The sequence below is a fragment of the Hemiscyllium ocellatum genome, chromosome 1, assembly GCF_020745735.1.
Source record: "Hemiscyllium ocellatum isolate sHemOce1 chromosome 1, sHemOce1.pat.X.cur, whole genome shotgun sequence".
Lineage (NCBI taxonomy): Eukaryota > Metazoa > Chordata > Chondrichthyes > Orectolobiformes > Hemiscylliidae > Hemiscyllium > Hemiscyllium ocellatum.
Genome location: NC_083401.1, coordinates 30,144,548 through 30,166,447, shown reverse-complemented (window position 1 = coordinate 30,166,447; position 21,900 = coordinate 30,144,548). Strand labels below are relative to the sequence as shown.

Below are 21,900 nucleotides of genomic sequence, written 5' to 3'. Positions count from 1 at the left end.
GGAGAGAGGGTTATGGAGTTAAAGGGTTATGGAGAGCAGGAAGGAAAGTTGATCTGATGTATATGAGATTACCCATGATCATATCAAGTAGCAGAACAGGCTTGAGGGAGTGAATTGCCTACTCCTGCTCCTATGTTTCCATATTAGAGCACTTTGTCGAAATATCTCTGATCAATCACTTACGTTCAGAATTCACTGGTTGTTAAACTGGGTGAATGCGACCTTCATTCTGTATCAGTTACATTGAGTAGACTAACAAGCTGCTACTTCAGAGTTTTTTTTTAATAGCCGGTGATAGTTCAGGAGGTATATTTGACAGAACCTGGAAGAACTCTCAACTCTTACTTAAATACTGAGATTCTTGAAGTCCAACTGAACAGCTAGACAGGAATTTTCATGTTGCTAATGTAAGCCTTGCTGATAATGCCAGTGGCTGGGAGCCACAATGGCATCTACAGCACAGAAAGATGCCATTTTGCTGATCAGGTTGATTCCCCTCATGAAGCAAAATCAAATCCCCCCCCCCCCCCCCCGCTTGCTCCCTGAGAGCTTCTGTTACAGTCTAGAACAGTACAGTACAGCACAGCAACAGGCCTATCAGCCAATCATGTCTGTGCTGACCATGATGCAATTCTAAACTAATCCTATCTCCATGAATATGCTCCATATCCCTCCGTTCTCTGCCTGATCATGTGCCTCTGTAAATGCCTCTAAAACTTTGGTTTTTACAACCACCAGTAATAGTTGCCTGGTTGCCATGACTGAGGCTAGCTTTATGAATTGAATTTAAATTCCACCAGCCACCATAATGAGACTTGAACCTGTGTCCCCATAGCATTAGTGTGGGTCCCTGAATTACTCATCCAGCAACATTACCACTACATCAATGGCCCTCCTCTGGCCCAATAACTACCTGATAAACACACTATCATAAAACTACTTTCTCTTGGAAACACTGCAACATACAATCTGGGTTTCCTAAATAATCAAGCACACCTACAGAGCACAAGCCAGGAGTGACATGGAGTGCTCTCTGCTTGCCTGGGTGAGTGCAGCTCCTGTTTCGAACCCCATTCACCATCTTAAACATTCTCTCCGTCCACAACCAATGCACAGTGGCAGCAGTGCACCAGCTTCAAGCTACACGCCATCTTGACTTGAAAATACATCAGTGTTCTTTCTCTGTCACTGGGCCAAATTCGTGGAGCTCCCTTTTTAATGGCATTGTGGATGTACCTACCTTGTGATCATTTTAAAGAAGCCCATATAGCTTGGGAGGGATGTTGCAAGGCAAAGTATAAGCCCAAACGGTTCTGAAGGTCTTTGTGTTTCAGACAATCTGACCAAGAACCACATGTTCCTCTCCGGTAATCTAGAAAGCTGTTTGGCAGAACTGATATAACTTGTTATTGTTCCTCTTGCTGCTGTTATTCCATTAACAGGAAATTAGATCAAATGACAAGCCTATCTGTCACTGAAAAAGTACATTCTAATTTCCTGAAGCGTTCTCCTATCATGTAACATCTGTGCCAAAATGTAGCTTCTGAACAGCAATTGAGTAGTTATTATTGTGAGTATGTTTCAGAGCAAGTAGCAGTTTCTAGAAAGGTAAATAGTACAATGTTGCAATCTAGATTCTATCTTCAGTGCCCAGAATCATCCACATTTTGTGATAATTCAGATTGTATCTTCTGGAGTTGCCATGCAATGAAGTACAATCTCCTTCAACAAATGATTAAATCTTTGTCATGGATGCACATCTCTTTATTTATTAATTAACAGGATGTGGCGGGCAGCAGTTAGTGCCTGTGCCTAGTTGCCTTGAAGAAGGCCATAGAGTCATAGAGATGTAGAGCATGGAAACAGACCCTTCGGTCCAACCCGTCCATCCGACCAGATATCCCAACCCAATCTAGTTCCCACTTGCCAGCACCTGGCCCATATCCCTCCAAACCCTTCCTATTCATATACCCATCCAAATGCCTCTTAAATGTTCCAATTGTACCACCCTCCACCACTTCTTCTGGCAGCTCATTCCATTCAATGTGAGGTGAAGGGGTAAATGTAGGGGAATGGGTCTGGGTGGGTTGCGCTTCGGCGGGTCGGTATGGACTTGTTGGGCTGAAGGGCCTGTTTCCACACTGTAACTAATCTAATCTAATCTACTCTAATCAAGTAGCACCCTCTGCGTGAAAAGGTTGCCCCTTAGGTTTCTTTTATATCCTTCCCCTCTCACCCTAAACCTATGCCTTCTAGTTCTGGACTCCCCAATCCGAGGGAAAAGACTTTGTCTATTTATCCTATCCATGCCCTCATTATTTTGTAAACCTCTATAAGGTCACCCCTCAGTCTCTGACACTCCAGGGAAAGCAGCTCCAGCCTGTTCAGCCTCTCCCTGTAGCTCAAATTCTCCAACCCAGGCAACATCCTTGTAAATTTTTTCTGAACACTTTCAAGTTTCACAACATTTTTCCGATAGGAAGGAGACCAGAATTGCACGCAATATTCCAACCTATGTCCTAACCAATGTCCTGTACAGCCGCAACATGACCTCCCACTCCTGTACTCAATACTCTGACCAATAAAGGAAAGCATGCCAAACGCCTTCTTCACTATCCTATCTACCTGCGACTCCACTTTCAAGGAGCTATGAACCTGCACTCCCAGGGCTCTTTGTTCAGCAACACTTTCTAGGACCTTACCATTAAGTGTATAAGTCCTGCTAAGATTTGCTTTCCCAAAATGCAGCACCTCACATTTATCTGAATTAAACTCCATCTGCCACTTCTCAGCCCATTGGCCCATCTGGTCCAGATCCTGTTGTAATCTGAGGTAACCCTCTTTGCTGTCCACTACACCTCCAATTTTGGGGTCATCTGCAAACTTACTAACTGTACCTGTTATGCTCGCATCTAAATTATTTATGTAAATGATAAAAAGTAGAGGGCACAGCACAGATCCTTGTGGCACTCCACTGGTCACAGGCCTCCAGTCTGAAAAACAACCCTCCACCACCACCCTCTGTTTTCTACCTTTGAGCCCGTTCTGTATCCAAATGGCTAGTTTTCCCTGTATTCCGTGAGATCTAACCTTGCTTATCAGTCTGTTAAGCTGTCGTTTTGAACCTCAGCAGTCCTTCTGCTGTGGATTAACCCACAATGCTGTTAATGAGTGTCAAGACTTTGACCCAGCAACCCTGAAGGAACAACGATATATTTCCAAGTCAGGATGGTGAGTGTCATGGAAGGCGGTAGATGATGGTGTCCCGCAGGGTTCAGTGTTGGGGCCACAGCTGTTCACATTATATATGAATGATCTGGATGAAGGGACTGGAGGCATTCTAGCGAAGTTTTCCGATGATACGAAGTTAGGTGGACAGGCAGGTAGTACAGAGGAAGTGGGGAGGCTGCAGAAGGATCTAGACAGTTTGGGAGAGTGGCCCAGGAAATGGCTGATGGAATTCAACGTGAGCAAATGCGAGGTCTTGCATTTTGGCAAAAAGAATAAAAGCATAGACTACTTTCTAAACATTGAGAAAATTCGTAAAGCCAAAGTACAAAGGGATCTGGGAGTGCTAGTCGAGGATTCTCTAAAGGTAAACATGCAGCTTGAGTCCGTAATTAAGAAAGCGAATGCAATGTTGTCACTTATCTCAAGAGGGTTGGAGTATAAAAGCAGAGATGTGCTACTGAGACTTTATAAAGTTCTGGTTAGGCCCCATTTGGAGTACTGTGTCCAGTTTTGGTCCCCACACCTCAGGAAGGACATACTGGCACTGGAACGTGTCCAGCGGAGATTCACACGGATGATCCCCGGAATGGACGCTAGGAAATTGTTTCCATTAGGCGAGGAGACTAGGACCCGTGGACACAGCCTTAAAATTAGAGGGGGTCAATTCAGAACAGAAATGCGGAGACATTTCTTCAGCCAGAGAGTGGTGGGCCTGTGGAATTCATTGCCGCAGAGTGCAGTGGAGGCCAGGAAGCTAAATGTCTTCAAGGCCGAGATTGATAGATTCTTGATGTCTTGAGGAATTAAAGGCCACGGGGAGAATGCGGGTAAGTGGAGTTGAAATGCCCATCAGCCATGATTGAATGGCGGAGTGGACTCGATGGGCCGAATGGCCTTACTTCCACTCCTATGTCTTATGGTGTTCCTATGTATCTGCTGCCCCTGACCTTGTAGTGGTCGTGGGTTTGGAAGGTGGTTTTGTGAATTTCTGCAGTGCACCTTGATGATGGTATACACTGCTGCTACCGACTATAAGTAATAGATGAGTGAATGCTTGTGGATTTTGTTCTCATCAAGTGTGTAGGCGATTGAGAGTAATGAGGTCAGAAATGAGGTTTCAAGTTTGCATGAGTGGACCGGCAAGCAGGAAGGTGGTTTGAAGTGTGTCTATTTCAATGCCAGGAGCATTCTGCATAAAGTGGGTGAATTTGCAGCATGGGTTTGTACCTGGGACTTCGATTTTGTGGCCATTTCGGAGACATGGATAGAGCAGGGGCAAGAATGGTTGCTGCAGGTTCCAGGGTTTAGATGTTTCAGTAAGAACAGAAAAGATGGTAAAAGAGGGGGAGGTGTGGCATTGTTAGTCAAGGCCAGTATTACGGTGTCAGAAAGGATGTTTGAGGACTCAACTGCTGAGGTAGTATGTGCTGAGGTTAGAAACAGGAAAGGAGAGGTCACCCTATTGAGAACTTTCTATAGGCCTCCGAATAGTTCCAGAGATGTAGAGGAAAGGATAGCAAAGATGATTCTCGATAGGAGTGAGAGAGACAGGGTAGTTGTTATGGGGGTCTTTAACTTTCCAAATATTGGCTGAAAATACTATAGATTGAATATTTTAGATGGGTTAGTTTTTGTCCAGTGTGTGCAGAATGGTTTCCTGACCCAGTATGTAGACAAGCCAACAAGGGACAAGGCTACATTGAATTTGGTACTAGATAATGAATCTAGCCAGGTGTTAGATTTTGGAGGTAGGTTAGCACTTTGGTGATCATAACCACAATTCAGTTATGTTTGCTTTCGCGATGGAAAGGGATAGCTATATAATGCAGGGCAAGAGTTATTGCTGGGGGAAAGGCAATTATGAGGCAATTAGGCAAGTTGTATGATGCATAGGACGGGGGAAAAAACTACAGGGAATGTGCACAATTGAAATGTGGAGTTTATTCAAGGGACAGATACTGCACGTCCTTGATAAGTATGTACCTGTCAGACAGGGAGGAAGTGGTCGAGTGAGGAAGCCTTGGTTTACTAAAGAAGTTGAAGCTCTTGTCAAGGGGAAGAAGAACGCTTATGTTAGGATGAGAAATAAAGGCTCAGCGCACTTGAGAGTTACAAGTTAGCTAGGAAAGACCTAAAGAGAGAGCTAAGAAGACCCAGGAAGTGACATGAGAAGTCTTTGGCAGATAGGATCAAGAAAACCCTAAAGCTTTCTCTAGGTATGTCAGGAATAAAAGAATGTCTGGAGAAAGATTAGGGCCAATCAAGGACAGTAGTGGGAAGTTGTGTGTGGAGTCCGTGGAGATGGGGAAGTGCTAAATGAATATTTTTCGTCAGAATTCACACTGGAAAAAGACAGTGTTGTCAAGGAGAATATTGAGGCACAGGCTACTAAACTAGACAGGATTGAGGTTCGCAAGGAGGAGGTGTTAGCAATTCTGAAAGTGTGAAAATAGATAAATCCCTTGGGCTGGATGGGAATTATCTCAGGATCCTCTGGGAAGCCAGGGAGGAGATTGCAAAGCCATTGGCTTTGATCTTTATGTCATCATTGTCAACAGGAATAGTATTAGAAGACTGGAGGTTAGCAAATGTTGTCCCCTTGTTCAAAAAGGGGAGTAGAGACAACCCTGTTAATTTTTCACCAGTGCTTTGTTTGTGTGTAAAGTGTTGGAAAAGGTTATAAGAGATAGGATTTATAATCATCCAGAGAGGAATAAGTTGACTATGGATAGTCAACACAGTTTTGTGAAGAATAAGTTGTGCCTCACAAACCTTATTGAATTTTTTGAGAAAGTGACCAAACAGGTGGATGAGGGTAAAGCGGTTGATGTGGTGTATGTGGATTTCCGTTACTCGTTTGATAAGATTCCCCACGGAAGGCTATTGCACAAATTACGGAGGCATGGGTTTGAGGGTGATTTAGTAGTTTGGGTCAGAAGTTGGCTCGCTGAAAGAGGACAGAAGGTGGTGGTTGATGGGAAATGTTCATCCTGGAGTTCAGTTACTAGTGGGGTACTGCAAGGATCTGTTTTGGGACCCCTGCTGTTTGTCATTTTCATAAACCCTGGATGAGGGCAAAGAAGGATGGGTTAGTTAATTTGTAGATGACACTAAGGCTGGTGGAGTTGTGGATAGTGCTGAAGGATGTTGCAGGTTACAGAGAGACAGAGATAAGCTGCAGAGCTGAGATGAGAGGTGACAAATAGAGTTTAATGTGGAAAAGTGTGAGGTGATTCACTTTGGAAGGAGCAACAGGAATAAAGAGCACTGGGCTAATGATGAGATTCTTGGTAGTGTAGGTGAACAGAGAGATCTTGGTGTCCAGGTACATAGATCCCTGAAAGTTTCCACCCAGGTTGATAGAGTTGTTAAGAAGGCATACAGTTGTTGACTTTTATTGATAGAGGGATTAAGTTTCAGAGTCATGAGGTTATGCTGCAGCTGTACAAAACTTTGGTGCGGCTACACTTGGAGTATTGTGTACAGTTCTGGTCACGGCATTATACGAAGGATGTGAAGCTTTGGAGAGGTGCAGAGGAGATTTTCCAGGGTGTTGCCTGATATGAAAGGAAGGTTTTACAAAGAAAGGCTGAGGGACTTGAGGTTGTTTTTGTTAGGGAGAAGAAAGTTGAGAGGTGACTTAATTGAGACATATAAGATATAAAAGGTGGGCAGTGAGAGACTTTTTCCTCGGATGGTGATGGCTAGCACGATGGGACATAGCTTTAAATTGAAGGGTGAGTGATAGAGGACAGATGTCAGAGGTCGTTTTTTTACTCAGCATAGTAGGAGCATGGAATGCCCTGCCTGCAACAGTAGTCGACTCATCAACATTAATGGCATTTAAATGGTTATTGGATAAACATATGGATGAAAATGGAATAGTGGAGGATAGATGGGCTTCAGTTTGGTTCCACAGGTCGGCACAGCATCGTGGGCCGAAGGGCACAGTAATGTTCTGTGTTCTATGTTCAAAGGGGCTACTTTGTTTTGGATGGTATCGAGCTTCGAGTGTTGTTGGAGCTTTAGTCACGCAGGCAAGTGCTAAGTGTTTCATTTCACTCCTACTGTGCCTTGTAGACAATGGACAGGCTAACTCTAGCCCTCCTAGTTCTAGAATCTTCCACATGAAGAAACATCCATTACGCGTGCTCTCTGTCAAGACCCTTTAGTATATTATATGTGTTTCAACCAAGTCACCTCTTACTCTCCTAAGCTTCATAGTATACAGACACAATCTGTCCAATTTCTTCATAAGGTGTTAGCCTAGTAACTGCTTCAAGTGCATTCACGTCCTTTCTTAAATAAGAAGACCAGTATTACATACACACGTGGTCTCACCAATGCTGGTCAAATTGAAGCATAACATCCTTTTGCATTTAAATTCTCTCACAGTAAATGATCAGATTGTATTAGCTTTGCTAATTTCTGCTTGCTAACCTTCTGAGGTTCATTACCTGCCTACTAAACTGTGATTCATAATCTCTGCATAGTGTACAGTTTTTTAATACTTTCTTTCAAATGTTTTTCCATGCTCATTTACACATTCTGATAACTTTTTATGAATCATTTTTGCCTTTTAGGCTTGATTTAATTCCACCCTTCTTTATCCCTCCCCCACCTCCCATGACTTCAACATCCTTGAAAATGTGTGCCACTGAGTAATAGGAAACCAATTTTACTTCAGCGAGCAGACAACTCTATAAACCACACTTAGAACAGACAATTGACAACTACATGGGCTACTTATAGGTTGATATTTATAGGAGCCATAAACGAAAGAAGGTCTGTGCCAAATCTGATTACTTTTGAGTCAATGAAGCTTATTTCCGAAACTCATAATGATTTCCTCAGAAAAGAATAAGATTTATTTTATCAGTTTTGACCATATGGTTGCCACAGTGACAATGTCTACATTCTGAGCAATTACTAATCCCTAAATATATGTAGTGCTAACATGTGTCCCTTATTCTGTATCTATGGCTTTTAAGGCATTGTTACAGTTATTGAGCAGAGGCCTGCAATGAAATATCACAAAGTATTCAGTGTTCTGCCCAGCTACTCTTGAGGGCAGAAAAATTAGTTCAAGTCTGATCTGAGGCAGTTAGGGAACTGTACCAAACAATGTTGCTGTAGTGCATCCTCTAAGGTAACAGAGTGGCAATGTTACCGACTTGTAATTCCTAAACAAATGGACTAATGCATGAGCTCAAATCCCACCATAGCAAAGGAGGGAATTTAAAATCACTTCTGGAACGAAATGTTAATTTCAGTAATAATTGCAACAACCCATCTGGTTCATTAGTGTCCTTCCTGGGAGGAAATCTACCATGCTGGTCTGGCCTTACATGTGTTTCCTGATCACAGCAATGTGGGTGACTCGTAATTGCTGTCTGAAGCAGCTTAGAGAGCCATTCAGTTGTATTCAAGAGCAACTGGAAATGAGCAATCAGTGCTGGCTTTGTCGATGATGCAGAATGGCTGTGCCTGAATCATGTGGACTGCAGCAGTTCAAGAAAATAGCTCACCTCCAGCGCCTTCACAAGGGCAATGAAGGATGGGCTACCATCCTGTGAATGAATAAACTAAATCTGAAGCAAATACAATTCTATAGCTAAAAAAAAATGGTTTTTGGTGGTGGAGGCAGAAACCCTCAACCCATTTTAAAAAAAAGTACCTGGATTCCCACCTGAGGTGCTGTAACTTGAAATACTATGGATCAGTTACTGGAAGATGGGATTAGAATTGGCAGCTGGCGTTCTATTGTCCAGTACAGATGCAATGGGCTGAATGGCCTCTATCTGTGCCCTAATGTTTTGATGATTCTAACACTATACAGTGTTGAGGATGGAGTGACTGAATATTTAGGTTAGTGCCCGCTGTGTCAGCTGAGTGCGCTGTTACGTCCTGGATGAGGTGTCAAGCATCATGAGTGTTTTTGCTGCTGTGAGGTGCTAGCCAAATTAAGATTTTTAAAAGAATTATTGTTCATGGGTGTTGCTGGTTGAGCCAGCATTTAATGCTGTGTTTGACCTTGAATACAACTCAGTGGGTTGCTGGGCCAGTTGAGGAGACAGCCATATTGCTGTCTGTCTGGAGTCTTATGTTGGCCAGACTGGGCAAGGATGTTTTTTTTCCCTAGAGGACAACAGTGAACCAGACAGGTTAAGGAATATTCCATCATATTCCTGATGTGGATTGTAGTTGGTGGAAAGTCTTTGGAGAATCTGGAGTTGAGCTGCTTCGTGGAGAAGACCCAGACAGTGGCCACCTTCACCAGTTGCAGTGGTGTTGTGGCTGACGTACTGCAGGTTAACAATAATCGACATGACCTTGATGTTTAGGCAGAGTGAGGGTGATTAGGTCCACTGCTGTTGGGGTTGGTCAATGACTGCCATTTGAAAATGACTTTCCATTATTGGTACCCAGGTCCAGTTACATGTGGGTATGGTATCCTTCACCACCTCAGTAATAGCAGTTGGACTTGAACGCTCTGTAAGCAATAAAATGTGCACTTCTAGCTATATGATGTGGGTTAGCTCATCGATGTACTGGCTGGATTTTAGACACAGCCCCCAGGAGCTCTCTCTTTCCAGGGGCTGTTTCCCATGTACTGTCTTTGCTTACCAGAATCTAGATTAGATTAGATTTATTAGATTACTTACAGTGTGGAAACAGGCCCTTCAGCCCAACAAGTCCACACCGACCTGCCGAAGCGCAACCCACCCATACCTCTAAACACTAGGGGCAATTTAGCATGGCCAATTCACCTGACCTGCACATCTTTGGACTGTGGGAGGAAACCGGAGCACCCGGAGGAAACCCACGCAGACACAGGGAGAACGTGCAAACTCTACATAGTCAGTCTCCTGAGTAGACAATTCAACCCAGATCTCTGGCGCTGTGAGGCAGCACTGCTAACCACTGTGCCACCGTGCCACCCACAATTTGAATGATGAGAGTCTAATCTATTGTGAGCGTAGAGTCCAGAACTTGACCTATTGGAAGTAGAGCATTATGAGCAGAACAGTATTGTACATACCATGACTTGCAAACATTTCCTATGAGTTATTTGGGGAGGATGTGGAGAGGGACTTTCCAAAGATGCCATGATACCTGGGTTCACATCTAAAAGTGGAAGATGTCAATATGATCAATACATCATCATAGATTAGTTCCGTGAAAGGTAGAATGAAAGTAAAATGCCTGCTGGGGTGGATGTGACATGATATCGTTTAATGATTATAGTCACCCCCCACCTTCAACGTATCAAGTTTCTTCCTGTGCCAAAATAGCTGTGTGTAAAATTGATTCTATATTTGTCTCTGCCATTGCATATGGTCTTTATGGGGGTGATACAGTGCAGCTTATCTTAGAGTCATACTTTCCAATCCATATTGCACACTAGAAATGATAGGTATTGCATGGGTTCAGAACTGTGTAATTTCTAACCTGATGAGTGGGCTAACCTGCCACTCAGTGAGTCACTATCAAGTCACGGTCAGCGAATCACGCATTTTGTAATGTATCTTAGAAATACAATGAAGATTAATTAACTCAGGCCTTTGCTCTTTCAATTTTCTTCCCTGCAGTCTTGAAGAGAGCAATTTCCATTGATATATAAACAGAAAATACTGGAAAAGATTGGCCGGTTTGGCAGCATCAGTGGAGAGAGAAGCAGAGTTAATGTTTCATGTTGGGTATGACTTTTCTTCAGAACTGAGGAGTCAATCTCCCTGTGTGATTAAAAACATTCAAATCCTGTTCCTTTTGAAGAAGAATTCCAAAGACTCATGACACGCTGGATGAAGAATAATTCTCCTCATCTCTGTTTGAAATGGGTGACAACTGGACTCAAAATGTTAGCCCTCTTTTTCCCTTCAGAGATGCTGCCAGACCTGTTGAGTTCCTCCAGTATTCATTCTCCCACATCCAGCCTGTCAAGACCCTCAGCACCTTATATGTTCAAAACTCCAGTGGATACAACCCTAGCTTCTCCAGTCTTTTCCAATTACTTGTTGTCCCTGCATACTAAACTTTGCCATTCACGTATTAGTTTACCTACATCCCTCTGCATATCTACATTCTGCAATCTCTCACCACTTATTCTTTCTGCCAAAGTGGACAATTTCATATTTCCGCTGCAAATGTGTTGCTGATCAAAGCACAGCAGGCCAGGCAGCATCTCAGGAATAGAGAATTCGACGTTTCGAGCATAAGCCCTTCATCAGGAATAAGAGAGAGAGCCAAGCAGGCTAAGATAAAAGGTAGGGAGGAGGGACTAGGGGGAGGGGCGATGGAGGTGGGATAGGTGGAAGGAGGTCAAGGTGAGGGTGATAGGCCGGAGTGGGGTGGGGGCGGAGAGGTCAGGAAGAGGATTGCAGGTTAGGAGGGCGGTGCTGAGTTGAGGGAACCGACTGAGACAAGATGGGGGGAGGGGAAATGAGGAAACTGGAGAAATCTGAATTCATACCTTGTGGTTGGAGGGTTCCCAGGCGGAAGATGAGACGCTCCTCCTCCAGCCGTCGTGTTGTTGTGTTCTGCCGGTGGAGGAGTCCAAGGACCTGCATGTCCTCGGTGGAGTGGGAGGGAGAGTTAAAGTGTTGAGCCACGGGGTGATTGGGTTGGTTGGTTCGGGTGGCCCGGAGGTATTCTCTGAAGCGTTCCGCAAGTAGGCGGCCTGTCTCACCAATATAGAGGAGGCCACATCGGGTGCAGCGGATGCAATAGATGATGTGTGTGGAGGTACAGGTGAACTTGTGGCGGATATGGAAGGATCCCTTGGGGCCTTGGAGGGAAGTGAGTGTGGAGGTGTGGGCGCAAGTTTTACATTTCCTGCGGTTGCAGGGGAAGGTGCCGGGGGTGGAGGTTGGGTTGGTGGGGGGGTGTGGATCTGACGAGGGAGTCACGAAGGGAGTGGTCCTTGCGGAACGCTGATAGGGGAGGGGAGGGAAATATATCCTTGGTGGTGGGGTCCGTTTGGAGGTGGCGGAAATGGCGGCGGATGATACGTTGTATGCGGAGGTTGGTGGGGTGGTAGGTGAGAACCAGTGGGGTTCTGTCTTGGTGGCGGTTGGAGGAGCGGGACTCAAGGGCGGAGGAGCGGGAAGTGGAGGAGATGCGGTGGAGGGCATCGTCGATCACGTCTGGGGGGAATCTGCGGTCCTTGAAGAAGGAGGCCATCTGGGCTGTGCGGTGTTGGAATTGGTCCTCCTGGGAGCAGATGCGGCGGAGACGAAGGAATTGGGAATATGGGATGGCGTTTTTACAGGGGGCAGGGTGGGAGGAGGTGTAGTCCAGGTAGCTGTGGGAGTCAGTCGGTTTATAATAGATGTCTGTGTTGAGTCGGTCGCCCACATTTTCCAGATCTTTGCCCACTCAATTAATCTATATCCCTCTAAAGTTTCTTGAAGTTCTCTTCACAATTTACTTTTTTATCTGGAAAATCTCAGCAGGTCTGGCAGTATCTGTAAGGAGGGAAAAGAGCTGACGTTTTGAGTCTAACCGACCCTTTGTCAAAGCTTTAACAAAGGGTCAGTTAGACTCAAAACGTCAGCTCTTTTCTCTCCTTACAGATGCTGCCAGACCTGCTGAGATTTTCCAGCATTTTCTCTTTTGGTTTCAGATTCCAGCATCCGCAGTAATTTGCTTTTATTTTTTACTTTTTTATATGTCTGAACATCATCAATAGATTTGCCAACCATATCTTTGATCCTTTTATCCAAGTCATTTATATCAATGATAAGAACTTGAGGTCACACACCACTTGTCATGTCTTGCCAAGGGACCTGTTTATGACTATTCTGTTTCCTAGTAGCCAACCAATCTTCTGTCCATTAATTAATATCACGCCTCTCTCTTACCAATCTTATAAATTAGTGGACACTTAACAATGATTAACAATACTCAGCTCAAACAGTACATTTATATTATTTGAAAACTGCTATTTACTAAGTGTCAAAAATCCCATTTCATTTGTTTTTACTTGACCACAGACCACAATTAGCATTATATGAACAAATCAGATTGCTATGTTGCTTAGCTTCTCATCCTGCACATTGTAGTGGTGTTAACCATGTTGGTGAACAAAGATAGAAAGTAATACTGGGAGGGAGGGTCTTGTGGCAGGAAAGATGTAGCATGTGCCAACTGTAGGAATTGGCATCTTTCATTGGGAAGAGAACCGTGTGCCCAGAAATTACTCGCTCCTTATCTGCGGACTTTCATATTCACTCACAGAATGTGCGAGCATTTACTGCCTGTCCCTAGTTGTCCTTGGGAAGATGGTGATGAGCTGCCTTCTTGAATTGCTACAGTTTACGTGCTGTGGGTTGACCCACAATGCCATTAGAGAAGCAATTCCAGGATTTTAGTGACATTGAGGGACGGTGATATTTTGCCAAGAAAAAGTGAGGACTGCAGATGCTGGTGTTCAGAGTTGAAGCGTGTGATGCTGGAAAAGCACAGTTGGTTAAGCAGCATCTGAGGAACAGGAGAATCGATGTGTCAAATATAAGCATTTCATCAGGAATGAGGCTTGTGGCCCAAGGGGGCCGAGAGATAAATAGGAAGAGGTGGGGCTGGGTGGAGGGAATTCGATAGATAGATGAAGCTGGGGGTAAAGGTGGTAGGTCAGAGAGGAGAGTTGAGTAGATAGGTGGGAAGGAAGATGGACAGTTTGGATAGTTCAAGAGGGCGGTGTCAAGTTGGAAGGTTAGATCCCCATAAGGTCGGGGGCGGGTGGGGGGGGGGCGGTAAATCAGGAAACTGATGAAATCGACATTGATCCCTTGGAGGGTCCCAAGGTGGAAGATGAGGCGCTGTTCCTCCAGGTGTCAGGTGGTTAGGGTTTGCTGATGGAGGAGGCCCAGGACTTGCATGTCTTTGGTGGAGTGGGAGGGGGAGTTAAAGTGTTCGGCCATAGGGTGGTGGGATTGGTCAGTGCTGGTGTCCCAGAGATGTTCTCTGAAATGTTCCACAAGTTGGCATCCTGTCTGCACAGTGCAGAGGAGACTACATTGAGAGCAATAGACACAGTAGATGATGTATAAATGTAATCTATTGGATGTGGAAGGATCCTTTGGGGCCTTGGACAGAGTTAAGGTAGGAGGTGTGGTTGCACGTTTTGCACTTCTTAGGGTGGCAAGGGCAGGTGCCAGGAATGAAGGGTGGGTTGGTGGGGTGAATAGGGGGAGGGGAGACGGGCATGGATCTAACAAGGGTCGCGGAGGAAATGGTGACTCTGGAACGCAGATAGGGATGGGGATGGGGATGAAAATATATCTCTGGTGGTGGGGTCTGTGAGTAAGTGACAGAAATGATGGAGGATGATGCAATGTACCTAGTGGTTGATGGAGTGGAAGTTGAGGGCCAGGATTGGGGGAGGGGGCGGGTTCTGTCCTTGTTGTGATTGGAGGGGTGGAATTCAAGGGTGGAGGTGTGGGAAATGGAGGAGATGTGATGGAGGGCATTGCCAACCACGTGGGAGGGGAAATTGCAGTCTTTGTAGAAGGAGGCCATCTGGAATGGTCTATGGTGGAATTGGTCCTCTTGGGAGCATATACGGTGGAAGAATTGGGAATAATATAAAATATAAATCCAAAAAAAAATGGGGTGGCATGGTGGCTCAGTGGTTAGCTTTGCTGCCTCTCAGCACCAGGGACCCAGGGTCGATTCCAGCCTCGCATGACTGTTTGTGTGGAGTTTGCACATTCTCCCTGTGTCTGCGTGGATTTTCTCCGGGTGCTCCATTTCCTCCCACAATCCAAAGATGTACAGGTTAGCTGAATTGGCCATGCTCAACTGCCCATAGTGTTCAGGGATGGGTGGGTTAGGTGCATGAGTCAGAGGTAAATATCGAGGAATGGGTCTGGATGGACTTGGTGGGCTGAAGGGCCTGTTTCCATACTGTAGGGATTCTAATTCTAATTCTATTTTGAGTTTTGAACACCCCCCCCACCCTAGGGAAAAAACCTTTGCTATTCACCTTATCATGCCCCTTGTGACTTTATAAACTCCGATAAGGTCTCCCCTCAACCTCCTGTTCTCTGATGAAGGAAGTCCCAGCTATCCAGCCCCTCCTTATAACTCAAGCCCTCCATTTCCAGCAACATCCTGTGAAATATTTTCTGAATCTCTCCAATTTAACAATATCTTTCCTATCTATAGCAGGGTCACCAACATCCTATACAACCTCAACATGTCGTCCTAATTCCTGTGCACAAAGATCTGAGCAATGAAGGGAAGCATGCTAACTGCCTTCTTAACCACCCTGTCTACCTCTGATGCAGCTTTCAAGGAACTATATACCTGAATCCCTAAATCTCTCTGTTCGACAACACTGCCCAGGGCTCTACCATTAACTGTATAAGTCCTTGTTTATTTTACCAAACTGCAATACCTGAATTAAACTCAATCTGTCCCTCCTCAGCCCATTGGACCAGTTGATCAAGATCCCTTTTAAATCTTAGATAATTTTTCTTCACTGTTGACTATGTAATGATTGTAATGTAGCCAGCCAGGTGAACTGGCTAAACATCATAGAATATGGGACCCCTAATTGGGGCTGTTAATCTGGTCCAGTCATGGAGCCCTGGCTGCAAGATAAAAAGATATATCGTAATTCTGACACTCTTGAGAGCTGGCTGTGAGGGAGCTGGGCCAGTGTCAAAGACTCTCCACGTGTAAGTAAAGGGTGATTAAGTGACGGGATGCTGGCCTCTGTGGAGTTATTTCAGGCTATATCACTGATTTTTTGTGTCATCAGCAAACCTACTAACCAGGCCTCCTAAAATGTCATGCAAATTATTTATTTCAATGAGAAACAGCAGTGGACCTCACAGTCATCCCTGCGGAACACCACTGGTCACAAGGTTCCAATCCAAAATTCTACCACTGTCAAGCCAAATCTGTACTTAATTGGCAAGCTCTCCCAGAATCCAGTATAATCTAATTTTACCAAGGCAGGAAAGTGGAGTTAAGGGCGTGATGAGATCTGCCATGATCCTATTGACTGGCAGCAAGCGTGAGGCGCTAAATGACCTATTTTTTTCTCCTAGTTCTTACATAAAGACGGGAGGGAAAGAGCATCTGATTGGAGTTGCAGTCTCTTCCAGGTATTCTTCCCTGATTTGGAAGGTGGTGTGGGATGGATAGGAATCCTTGGCAGCTACATTCTGACAGGTGGGCAGCCTGTTGGATGCAGGTGGTCAGTATGGTGCAGAAAGTGGCCATTCAGACCTCCATTCCTGCACCAGCTCTTCAAACATGTATCAATCTCCTGCTTTGTCCCCAGGCACCTTATTTTTATCCAAATAGTGACCCAAAGCTCTCTTAAGTGCCTCAGTTGTACCTGCCACCTTCACATGGCAATGAACTTCCTGATGAAGGGCTTATGCTCGAAACGTCGAATTCTCTATTCCTGAGATGCTGCCTGGCCTGCTGTGCTTTGACCAGCAACACATTTGCAGCACTCCATGACCGTAACTAGTCACTAAGTGTGAAAGGGTTTCCTCACTTCACCCCGGCTTCTTTTCTGGAGCACTTTAAATCTATGCCGTCTCATTCTTGTTCCTTTTACAAGTGGAATAGTTTCTCCTGCTCTGCTCTATCCAGCCCACTCTTGATTTTCCAGACTTCTATCAGATCTCCTCCTAGCCTTCTTTTCACAGCTTCTTCAATCTATCCTCAGAGCTGAAGGTTCTCATTCTGGAACCATTCTTGCAAACTACCTCTGCACCCTCTCCACACCCTTCCTCTCACTTGGTTCACACAGTCATCTACAATACTCCAGTTGAGCTCTAGCAAGTGTCTTATACAAGTTCAACATTACTTCCTTATCCTTCTACTTTGGGTCCCAAGGATTGGAACATCCATCAAAGAAGAGACTGGTGATGCTGAACCCAAGAGCATTTCAAGGGTAGAATACCGACATTGTTACAAACACCTTTTTTGAACCTGGCTTGACCTTGCTTGCTTCAAACATGTTAACGGTCTTGCAAATGGCAGTTGATCGCCATAGCTTCTTGTGTACAAGATTTTTCTTTTGATTAATGCTTTATGCTAACCTTGGTTTGGTTAGCTTAGTTGGCTGGACAGCTGGTTTGTTATGCAGTGTGATGCTAATAGCATGTGTCCAATTCCTGCAGCAGCTAAGGTTACCATGAAGGACTTTCCTTCTCACCTTCTCCCCTTGCCTCAAGCGCAGTGACTGTCAGGTTAACCCACCGCCAGTTGTCTCTGCTTGTCTCTATGGTCCAGTAGGACTACGCAAAAGTGAGTCCTGCAGATACTGGAGATTAGAGTCGAGAGTGTGGTGCTGGAAAAGCACAGCAGGTCAGGCAGCGTCTGAGGAGCACGAAAATCAAATTGCTGTGCTTTCCCAGCACCACACTCTCGATTCCAGTAGGACTATGGCAACTTTACCTTTATGTTAACCAGCCTTTCTTCAATTGTATTCTGCAGATCCCAATACCGTCCTGAACTATGAAGGGATTTCTCTACTTATTGTGATGGCCACGTGCAGCTACTTTGGAATATTAACAGGCTTTGGAGCTTTCATTCTCAGCTTCCTGGGATCAAGACATCCACTTTTGTTCAACTTGCCGATTACGCTGCATTTTATAACAGGTAAACATTTTCTATGTTTTATGTTTTCAGCTTTTTACGTGTCTCCCTATTTTACAGGTTCACTGCAGATGGTCACAGATTGATGGGGATCATTTCCAGACTGGAGAATTTTCCCTGTGGGAATAACAGGATAGGATGGGGTTGTTTTCATTTGAAGGGAAGGTTTAATTGAGGCAAATAAAATAATGAGAGACCAGAGTGGACAGACTCTCTCCATGATCAGAGAAGTCAAGAAGTGAAGATTTAAAGTAATCCGCAGACTAGTTAGAGGAAATGTTTGAGGAGAAATGTTTTCAACGAGAAACCAGCAGCATACTGGACTTACTGCTTGAAAAAGTGGGTTAAGCTGAAATCCTCATTGCATGTAAAAGACACTTGAATATGTACTTGTGTAACCTACACAGTGGGTAAATGGCATTAGGGTGGATTGCTATCTTTCTATTGGCAGAGACATAATGGCCTCTCATGTTGTAAATTTTCTCTGTTTCTGATTCTAATCTTACCACTCCTCTGGTGATTTCAGCTGAGGCAGCCTGTCCTCTAGGTCAGACAGTTTTGTGTTCAATTCTCTCTCCAGGGACTGGAGCAGTTCTGAGGGAGCGCTGCACTGACAGCAGGGCTGTCTATCAGATGAGATGTGAATATTGGACCCCATCTGGCCCCCTCATCAGTCGGATTTATAAGATTCCATGGCTTTATTTAGACAAAGAAAATTCCCTTGGAGCCCTGTCCATAATTTGTCCGACGAACAATTAAAAACATTATTAAATTGTTGTGTGTGAAAATATGAAATGTGCAAATTGGCCACTGAATTTTCTACATGGCAACAGTGACTAAACTTTAAAGTATACAGATTGGACCTCCCTAATCTGACACTCTCTGGTTCACAAACCTCTGAAATCTAGTGCGTTAGGTCTTGTCTGTCATGGCTGTATATCGATCTTCTTTCAGGTTTTGTTGCACTGTCTCCAGATTGAATGTGCTAAATACAAGGTTTCCCTGTCCAATTGGAACATCGTTCATCCATTGATACAAGGCAAGATGAGGTCTTTGTTTGTGGAATAAAGTGTTTATGCATATTCAGTTTGTTGGCTGAAACAATTTCATCAGGTCTTCTGTCACTGACCATGTTATTGAATTGAGTAACTTTATGGGGACAGTGTAGCATAGTTGTAATTTCATTGGACATTGGTAATCCCAAACTAATGTTCTGAGGGACATGGATTTGAATCCCAAAGTGCTTATGCTTAGGTAATAGTCTGAAGATTATTTCCTTTGAGATTCTGCTTAAGGTAGTACCAAACTGCACGCAGTCCCTCAGCATCTTTCAGAACGTCTTTCCTCTTTGTACCTAAATATACGACGACAGCTGAACCTTTCCCTCTCACTCCAAGTTCCTCTGCAGCCCACATGTGGTATCCTTAACCATAGCACTAGGCAGGCAGCACAAGCTTCAGGACTCTTAATCCTGATTTCGACCCACTAGAGGCATCAGAACCATCTGTTTCTGTTGTGGTAATAAAACTCAACTTTCTAAGCATTCAATAATGAACTGTCAGGTTAGCTGATAGTTATGTAACTTAAGGTTCATGCTTTCTTGGTAAAGCTGTCTTTAGATAACGACTAAAAATAATTTTCTAACCTTTGTGTAAAAAATCTTGAGTTGCAGAAATAAACTACAAATAATTTTTTTCTCTACTTTTGAATCCAAGTTCCCAAATAATAATATGCTGCAAGTCTACATCACAAATAGCAGAAATGTTGACTTACTGGAATTTGACAGCAGTTACAACATTTGGAATTTTGTATGTCAGTCATGGCGATGGTATATTTTCAAGTCAAGTAGGTGTGTGATTTGGAAGAGAACTTGCAAGTGGTGGTGTTCCCATGTGTTTGGTGTCTTTGTTCCTTTAAGTAACATTGGTTGTATGTTTTGGCATATACAGAGGGAATTAATGTTTAACAAGGTGGGAAGGATCCTGCTTTATTTTGTATGGATTCTACTTTGTTGATTGTCATTGGACCTGTACGTACCCAGGCAAGTGGAGATTCAGTTGCAATCATTATAGGTGGTAGATAGGTTTTGGGAGGTTGGGATTGAGTTACTTGCTTCGAATATGCAACTCCAGATATGTTCTTGGAGCCCAGTGTTTATATGGCTGATCCACTTATGTTTCTGGTCAATAATAAGCAGCCAGGATGTTAATGCGGTAGTAATCAGTGATGGTAATGCCATTGAGTGTCAAGGGGAGAGGGTTAAATTGGAGATGTTCATTTCTTGCCATATGTGTGGCTTGAATGTTACTTGCAACAAATTGGCCCAAGCTTTTCCAGATCTTGTTACGTGCAAGCATGGATTGCTTCCTAGTTTGAAGAGTTATGAATGATGCTGAACACTGTGCAATCATCAGTGAGCATCCACACATCTGACCTTATGATGGAACAAAAGTCATTGATGAAGCAGCTGAAAATGGTTGGGCCGAGGACACTATCCTGAGGAACTCCTGCAGAGATGTCCCAGAGCTGAGGTGATTGATCTCCAACAACCACAGCCATCTTCCTTTTCGCCAGCTATGATTCCAACCATAGAGATATACAACATGGAAACAGACCCTGAGGCCCAAAACATCCATGCCGACCAGATATCCTAACCTAATCTAGTCTCATTTGCCAGCACTTGGCCCCAAGCACTCTTAAATCTTTCCTCTTCATATATGCATCCAGATGCCTTTTAAATGTTGTAATTGTACCAGCCTCCACCACTTCCTCTGGCAGTTCATTCCATACACACACCACCTTTTGCATGAAAAAGTTTCCTCTTTGGTCCCTTTTAAGCTCTTCTCCTCTCACCCTAAACATGCACCTTCTAGTTCTATTTACCCAACCATGCTCCTCATGATTTTATAAACCTCTATAAGGTCACCCCTCAGTCTCTGGTAACCAAGCCAACCCTAACTGCCAGCAAAATACTGTTCAAACAGCCACAGAGAGTGACAAAGGGGAGTGAACAAGTCTGACAATTAACTGAAACCACATAATTTACAAGGAATGCCTTGTTGAAAATACTTTCAATATGTCTGTTCATTGACCATTTAAAAACAAAAGATACCTCTGCTGAACTTGAATTCTGAAGGATTGCAAAAACATTAATTTATTTCAAATCCTCAACAATAATAAAAATATGAAACCTTCATAACATGCAGCTTATCTATGTCTCTCTGTAACCTACAACATCCTTCGTCACTATCCACAACTCCACCGACCTTAGTGCTGTCTGCAAATTTACTAACCCATCCTTCTACACTGTCATCCAGGTCGTTTATAAAAATGACGAACAGCAGTGGACCCAACACAGACCCTTGTGGTACACCTCAAGTAACTGGACTCCAGGATGAACATTTCCCATCAACCACCACCCTCTGTCTTCTTTTAGCAAGCCAATTACTGATCCAAACTGCTATATCTCCCACAATCCCATTCCTCCACATTTTGTACAATAGCCTATTGTGAGGAACCTTATCAAATGCCTTGCTGAAATCCATATACACCACATCAACCGGTTTACAATCATTTACCTGTTTGGTCACTTTCTCAAAGAACTCAATAAGGTTTGTGAGGCACAACCTACCCTTCACAAAACCGTGCTGACTATCCCTGATCAAATTATTCTTTTCTAGATGATTATAAATCCTATCTCTTAGAACCTTTTCAACACTTTACCAACAACTGAAGGAAGGCTCACAGGCCTATAATGCCAGGGTTGTCGCTACTCCCCCTTCTTGAACAGGGGAACCACATTTGCTATCCTCAGGTCTTCTGGCACTGTACTGAAAGAACTTGACAAAATACAAGACAAATACAATAATGAGATTGGAAAAGCAGCAGAAAGGGGAAACCAAGGAGTGGTGAGAGAAGACACAAGAAGACATGGAGCTAGAGGCTGAAAATGAAGGAACACAGCAAGTTCATGAGAAATAGAAAGTCAAAAAGTAAGGAAGAAAGAAAGGAAAGTAGATCTGTTCCCAGTGATGATGCACTGTG

At 44.0% G+C, this 21,900-nt stretch overlaps 1 protein-coding gene across 2 annotated transcripts in view; it reads left to right on the top strand.

The window, feature by feature from the left end:
• Nucleotides 1–21,900, top strand: part of LOC132817921 (transmembrane protein 127) — a 46,833-nt gene that overhangs the window by 18,124 nt on the left and 6,809 nt on the right. For both annotated transcript variants that reach the window (XM_060828463.1, XM_060828470.1), the window contains exon 2: nucleotides 17,695–17,859. In XM_060828463.1, the coding sequence (XP_060684446.1) occupies nucleotides 17,695–17,859 (165 nt within the window). The remainder of the gene's footprint in view (nucleotides 1–17,694; nucleotides 17,860–21,900) is intronic.